The 7,810-nt window shown below is 44.3% G+C and overlaps 1 protein-coding gene across 1 annotated transcript in view; it reads left to right on the plus strand.

The window, feature by feature from the left end:
* The window catches only part of SLC41A2 (solute carrier family 41 member 2), a 416,626-nt gene extending 409,343 nt beyond the window's left edge, over positions 1-7,283 (plus strand). Inside the window, exon 11 of the mRNA XM_086948344.1 lies at positions 4,079-7,283. Within this exon, the coding sequence (XP_086804470.1) occupies positions 4,079-4,264 (186 nt within the window). The 3' untranslated portion in view covers positions 4,265-7,283. The remainder of the gene's footprint in view (positions 1-4,078) is intronic.
* The last annotated feature ends 527 nt before the right edge of the window (positions 7,284-7,810 follow it).

Here is a 7,810-nt window from a genome sequence, read left to right on the forward strand (position 1 = left end):
AGGGACCCCGGAACTGTCCTCCCGGGCCTCCCATTCAAAGGCAGAAGATCCCACAATTTGTGTGGTGTAGCCAACTAGTAGCTAGTACTAATCCTGGCTAGATGGGAGAAGCATCAGAACCTGACCATGCAAGATTGGCTTGTTAGAATGTGGAACACGCTAGCTATGGAAAAGATTACACTAGCACTAGAACACAAGCTGACACTCTATGGTGCAGACATACACCTATTGCTAATAGTACAGTGCTAAAAATACACTGAACTCACTTGCCTATGCTACCTAAGAATAATGTGTCTCATCCAAGAACAGCTCTCCCAAATGCGGAGGTACATAATACAAAAGTGATAGCTCTATATCATTAGATGCTATTATCATGACTTTGAATACTCTAGTTGTAAGTGAGGGGACCATGGGATAATTGTGTAAAGGGTTTTGGGGGGCTATTTCTCTTAATGCATTTGCCGTGTGTTTAATACTTGCCGGCCATAAGATGAAGGTGATGGTATGAGTATGAGGAAAAAAACAAAAACTGTTAAACCTTAAACACTTCTAGTTCCATATTTTTTTATATAGGCCACTATACTATATCCATAGATTTAATGGGAACTTTCACCATTAAAAACATACAAGTAAGGGTTAAGATTTAAGCTCGAACCTGAACGTACTATTGTGATATTTTGGTATTCATCAATATTCCCTGTAGTAAACATGAAAGTCTGTGCCATGCGTCTCTTCTAGTGGACTCCTATTCCTGCATTGCAGATTTTTTACATTGCATAGAAATCCGTACAAGTGGAATGGGGGGGCGCTATACAAATACAGGTGTTTTCAGTCTGCTGGGGGACCATTTTTCCAGTGGAAAAAGATCTTTCTGGATACGCCTAGCAAATCTGGAATTCCATCCTGGAAGGGGTAATGAATCCCAGGCCATTTCCATTGTGAAAAGTGGTTCGACTAGCGGCCAGCACGGATCGGGAATAGCAGGGGGTTGTATAAAAAAAAATGAAAAAGTACCTGCTCGCCGCTCTTCCCACTCTGTCCCGCATCTCGATATCTCCCCTCCGGGGCAGGAACAGGAAGCAGCCGGGCTCCCTCCCCTAAGCCAATCAACGCTGCAATGCAGCTTTGTGACTAGTCTGAGCGCCGTGGATCGACGCTTAGACAGGGAATGGAGGCCTGGGCATCAGGGGCGGCTGGTGACATTTGAAAGTGGTGAGGCGTAAAATAATTTGCATATTGCACCGCAGCGATCGAGCGCAGCGAGCGAGCCCGAACCACCTTGCATCCATCCATACATCATTCATACATCCACCCATACATCCACCCACCCATCCTGCATCCATACATCATTCATTCATGCACCCACCCATCCACCCATCCATCCATCATGCATCCACCCATCATGCATGCATCCATGCATCCACCCATCCATCCACCCACCCACCCTGCATACATCATTCATTCATCCATCCACCCATCCATCATGCATCCGCCCATCATGCATGCATGCATCCATACATCAGTCATGCATCCACCCATCCATCCACCCAACCAACCATCCTGCATCCATACATCATTCATTCATGCACCCACCCATCCATCCACCCACCCATCCATCCATCATGCATCCACCCATCATGCATACATCCATCCATCCATCATTCATGCATCCACCCATCCATCCACCCACCCATCCTGCATCCATACATCATTCATTCATGCACCCACTCATTCATCCATCCATCCACCTATCCATCATGCATCCACCCATCCATCATGCATCCACCCATCATGCAAGCATCCATGCATCCATCCATACATCATTCATGCATCCACCCACCCATCCACCCACCCTGCATCCATACATCATTCATTCATGCATCCACCCATCCATCCATCATGCATTCACCCATCATGCATGCATGCATCCATCCATACATCATTCATGCATCCACCCATCCATCCACCCATCCTGCATCCATACATCATTCATCCACCCACCCATCCATCCACCCATCATGCATGCATCCACCCATCCATCCACCCATCATGCATGCATCCACCCATCCATCCACCCATCCTGCATCCATACATCATTCATTCATGCATCCACCCACCCATCCATCCTGCATCCATCATTCGTTCATCCATCCACCCATCATGCATACATCCATCCATGCACCCATCCACCCACCCATCCACCGAACAATCATTAATGCACCCACCCTGCATCCATACATCATTCATGTATTTTTATGACCATATAAAAATAAATTATGGACTCTAACAAGCCTTTAGGATCGATGTTGAAGGATGTGCCAGTTTACATATTACATCACCCCTACCTTTTTATGCTGGAAACCATCTACCGCCCATGTATTTGCCATCCTGTAAGCCCTAGGTATGTACTATACAAATTAACATACACCAACATGCATGCAATAATAAATGCATATATCATGCTATTCCGCATCTACCGTTTGTTAACATTTTGAAATTTTATAACCTTAGTTGAGTTCAAAGAGTACATTATATTTGTGGTGACAGTTGTTAACTCATTTTCTGGAAAATGTTTATAAAATGAAATCTGTTGAAGGCTGTTGTTGCAACTATCAAAAAAGAAATTCTGAGAATTTTTACATTTCCAAAACCCCATGCGTGAAATTAACGGGTGACCTGGAATAGACGCACACATTTCTGCAGCAGATGCTTTAACACACTGAACTATCTCAAGTCATTTGTGCAAGCTACTGGAACACGGAAAACACACACTCTTACCTTGCTGCCGGTCCCGAACACGTCACAGGCTCACAGCGCCCCTGGCCAATCCTGGCGCCAGGGGCGCAGGTACCCTCTCGCCCGCAGCACGCCCATTAGGGCTCCTGATGGGCATGCGCAACGCCGCCAAAACACAAGTGCGCATGCGTGGGCACGGGTAAAAATTCACCCTCCGTCCCCGCGCATGCGTACTTGTATTGCCGTCTGTACAATCATGTCAATGAATCAACATGACGCCCGCCCGGTGGTCTGACGTCATGTTGATTCATTGACATGATTGTCATGAGGGAGCTGCGGGCTGCGTCGGGCAGGGGGGGCTACGCCCCTACGCCCTAATGGACGAACCGCGCCTGCTGGACATATTCTCCACGCGGGCTGTAATGCAGCATGCGTGGAGAACATGCAACGTGCGCATCACTGTTTTAGACGGCCCCGGAGGGCCCGCCAAACAGTTATTGCGTACTTGGAGTGGGCAAACTACTCCTCCCCTGCTCTGAGAGCAGAGCCGCTCCAACTGCCCGCCTCACAAAGCTGCGCAGCAGTAACAAATACATTGATAATAACCTTGAGTTATTATCATTGCATTTGTTCTTTCTTTCATTGGTTTGCAGCAGTGGGGCGATGCTCCTCCCCTGAGCGGAGGAGCCGCCATGGAGAAGGCATACCACAGTGTACATATTTGTGGGCGTTTCCCAACTTCCAAGGTAACCCAGTCCATGGAATGTCGACTTCTCACTCTAGGGCGGGATTTATTTCTACGGATTTCTCCTCACTCGTGGAGGAGAAATCTACAGTAGTACATGCATTTATGTCCGCCACGTATCCCTCAGTGCATTCTAGGAAGGCGTAACAGTGGTGTTTACCTGTTGTTAAAAGGCCACAATATGTTTGCAGTAGCATTAAGTGTGCTGATGTTGCTGACAGGTAACCTGGTAAGGTAAAACCTTTAAAGCACACCGATCAATAAATGTTAAAAGATAATAAATGTAGAGAAAGATTCTGCATTCGTAAACGTTGTGTATTGTGGTACTCTTGGAAGTCAACCTTTCCCATGGATGTCTATGTGTGCAGTATACTGAGATTCCTTGTGATTGCTATACAACACAGACATCTGCATCCACATAGGGATAACTATTCCAGGCTTTTTCTGACTTTCACAACTTGGGGTTTGTGAGCCCGATTTACTAATATAGTAGCAACGACTCTTATTATAACTCTGAGTGCTCCTTTTTCTCTTTTTAGTTCTAACTGTTGAAAACACTCAAAATGTTCAAATATTTACTTTGTTTTATATCCCTAGGTGGTTACCCTCCTGTGGGTCGCAGACTGGATGGTTCACCACATTTGGAAGAAAGGGAAAGACCCGGACAGTTTCTCCATCCCTTACTTAACGGCGCTGGGTGACCTGCTCGGCACAGCCTTATTAGCCCTTAGCTTCCGCTTCCTCTGGATCATTGGCGACAGAGATGGCGATGTGGGCGACTGAACTTACAAGCCATTTCTGACTCTGCCGTAGGACTGTAAAAGGGAACAATAAGTGATGTTATCCTCCAAAGGTCTTTGTTTCTTGGGGTTCCAGAAGCAACTGCAATCAGCATGGATTAAGGAATTGGTGCAAGAAAATGCTTTATTTGACGTTTTCAGCAAAAGAGCGATTCCTTTTTTTTTTTATTTTGGACTGAGCGAATGAAGAACAGTTTGCCTGTAGCCAACACTCTTTGTATAGGGGCCAAATCTTTTTGTTTTTTCGGGTTAGTAAAAGGGTATTTATTTTTGCACCGAGCAGAATGGGCATCATAGTTTTCTCCGAGCACTTCATTAGATCTTAAATAATATTCATTTGGGGGAAACATGGTGGTGCCATCGTGAGGAACTCCGTTCTTTGCAGAAGAGTGCCCACATCTAGTTGAATTGAATTGAATGAACTATTGTCACTGTGGGGTTTTTGTTGTTCTTCAGCCTGTGTTTTTTGCATGTGTCTGTCCAACATGTACAGTGAATTGGAAAGGTTGGTGCAGGGCCCTTGCTGTACGTGCTATGAATCAGGCTTGCCCCTGTTTTTCGGATGCTTTGCCTACCATCCCCTGAGCAGAAAAGTGTGGTGAACCCGGGAGGCCAGAGCCACCAGCGAACCGTGCAACATTGCTGTGCAGTGACAGGATTTCAGTCGCCCACGATATTGGAAGGAAACCCTATCGAGAGGGCATCCAGCCTACGTAATGCATATTTTGAAATATATTCAGCATTACGATAGTCTAAACCTTCTTCCCTGTTTGTGATTGAATGGGGAGGGCCATTCGTGTGACGCACATTACCTATGTGGGGCAGTCATTCTGCAATCAGTAAATGAATCGTCCAGGAACAGCACCTTTCATCCTATGAGAAGATTGGGACGGCAGGTCTATTTAACCAAAATCTATTGGCAAGTTAAAAGCACCTTAGAGCCCTTCTCGGACTTCCGGCCTTTTAGAGTGAAAGTATACATTCCTGCGGCGTCTCCCTGTACCTCGCTTCCACGGTAAAGTCACAGGTTAGGTAGGGGCTGGGTGGTGATTCTATGACTGATGCAACACTTCAGTGAAAATGTAGCACTAAATAACCATTTTTAAGTATCTTTACTATGAAACCTAAACACACCCTTTACTTTTAAAATAAATACACAGAAAGAGACAATAGGTTTAAGTTCAGATTGGACAAGAGCGCATATGGCTCCTTTTAGACGTACTTTTAAAAATGAAATTAAGCACTTTTTTTGGGGGGGGGGGACAGGTTAAGGATCGATTTAATTATATATATATATATATATATATATATATATATATATATATATATATATATATATATATATATAGTAGTGCGCACCCACATCCTGTACAAACAATCATTATTCTTTTTGCAAAATCTTTTCAAGATGATACAACATCCCTGGTCTTGGCTGTGTTACAAACCAGAGCCACTTTTAGTTCATTGTTTGATTTGACATAGTACTCTTCTGAGTATTGCCATTTATTCCTGACTTCAGTTGTGGAAGTGCTGTACTATGTGAAATCTGACTCCGTCAAGCACTTAATCGCCCCCGGGGGCACAGGCTGGATAAGTGATCTGTTTTACCTTTGCACTGTGAGAAGTGGGATTTCATATCTCTTCCTCCCTTCATGGGATGCTCTTCACTGGCTGTATTAGATATAGTGCCACTGATGCGCAACGTCCAATGAGCCTGGTTTTTGCACCTCCGGGGCACTATGAAATTACAGAAGGGGCTGCAAAAGCTTGTACACGCCATTCTGTAATACCAATCGCACCTTCATGCTTCTTGCGCCAGCACAATCACAAGGGGCATGCCCTCTTTACATAGGGATATGGCACCATGCAAATGAGTGAATCCTTTACCTTTGCACCTGCACTATGTTACATGTCTGGGCACTGGGTCGATAAAACCTGTACCTCAGCGCATCCACAACCCCTCGAGGGTACCATTTTGTAGTGGGCCGGGGTCTCCCAAGCCCCCACCTCCTGGAAGGCACTCACACACTGCATCCGCCTGTAAGGAAATGCAGACTGCAGTGAAGGCGTATTGGCTACTGCAAACAGCTGGTTCGCCTTTCACTAACTTGCGGGTCACCATTCAGGGGGGAGGTGCATTTGCACTGTGAGCAACCGGCGCTCTCAGTTGAGTGTGCCGATTCGCAAACTGGGACAATGTGCCCAAACTGCAATCCAGGCCTAACATGTTTGACACATTTTGTCCATTGCTACACAGTATTTATTTCTTATAGATCAGTGTGTGCATTCAGTGTTCTACTTTGCCACAGAATGGTGAGTAAGTGTACATTGGTACCATCCGCTACATGATGTCTGCAGCAGCAACAGACTCTGGTCACATGAGACGTGAGGATTTCTGCTGGATTAAGGATCTTGCACTATTCACTGTGCCCTTTTATGCTCTCCCATCTGCTACCTGTTTACTTGAACTCCTGCTCTATATATTTTTGAGCATGGAGTATGTTGGTATCTGCTATTTTGAGATCCACCGTTGACAAGAATAAGACCCATCAATAGACTGACAGCCACCTAAGTACATTTCCTGTAAACCGAGACATGGGTGTCAGCAAGAACTAGTTTGAAAACACCTACTGTGCCAAACAATTTGATTATGGTCTGTACAAGAAACATTTCCATTAGGTTTATGAACCACTATGTAGTGTAGCAGTGCATCGGTGACCAGACAGAAAAATAGGAAGTAAGTTCTCAGTGATAATATTCGTAATCTTTCATTGTAATATGGTACGAACTTGGAACCCACTAGTACAGCATAATAGCATATATTTAAGTTTAAAAACATTGTAATGACCTAGCACTTTCTGTGATTTATTACATTGTACTTGTTTCATCTTCGGGTATCCATTAATGTCTAATAATAACCACTTCAACTGTTCAATTGTTTTTCTTTTTTATGTAAGACATTGTCCATCAGCTCTGTATTAAAGCCTCTATGATCCTTTGTACTTTTGCATTGTAAAATGTTGATTTATTTTACTCCTTTACACTAGCTAGCGCTTTCAGCTCTTGAATTCTCTCTGTGTTCTAAGAATGGTCATATTTTCCCTATATGCTGTTGAAGAAGCAGTTTTTTGGAGCAGTAGGCGGATTTGTGCTGTTGACAGTTTATAGATATGAAACAATATTTCTGTCAGACAATATTAGAACATTCTTGAACCATTCCGAGTGGAGGTGCGATTCATTGTATATGCTACCCATTGCTCTTATCAAAATGAAATAAGATATCAATATTCAATACTAAATCGTAATAGATCCTAGGGGTTGTCTTTGTTCCGGCCAAAGTAACCATACTTAGCTTTACTAGTCACTCCTGTCAGATCCAGACTACTGACCTAAGAAGCAGCGTGTATTCAACAGAAGCCTCTGTCACTATCAAAGTTCATCGGAAAAGTTAGGGTATGTGGAGATGTGACATTTACAACAACAATTTATTTCAGAAAGCAGGCAAATAAAATGTTGACTTACTACCCCA

Source organism: Lissotriton vulgaris, unplaced genomic scaffold (genome assembly GCF_964263255.1).
Source record: "Lissotriton vulgaris unplaced genomic scaffold, aLisVul1.2 SCAFFOLD_929, whole genome shotgun sequence".
NCBI classification, from domain to species: Eukaryota; Metazoa; Chordata; class Amphibia; order Caudata; family Salamandridae; genus Lissotriton; species Lissotriton vulgaris.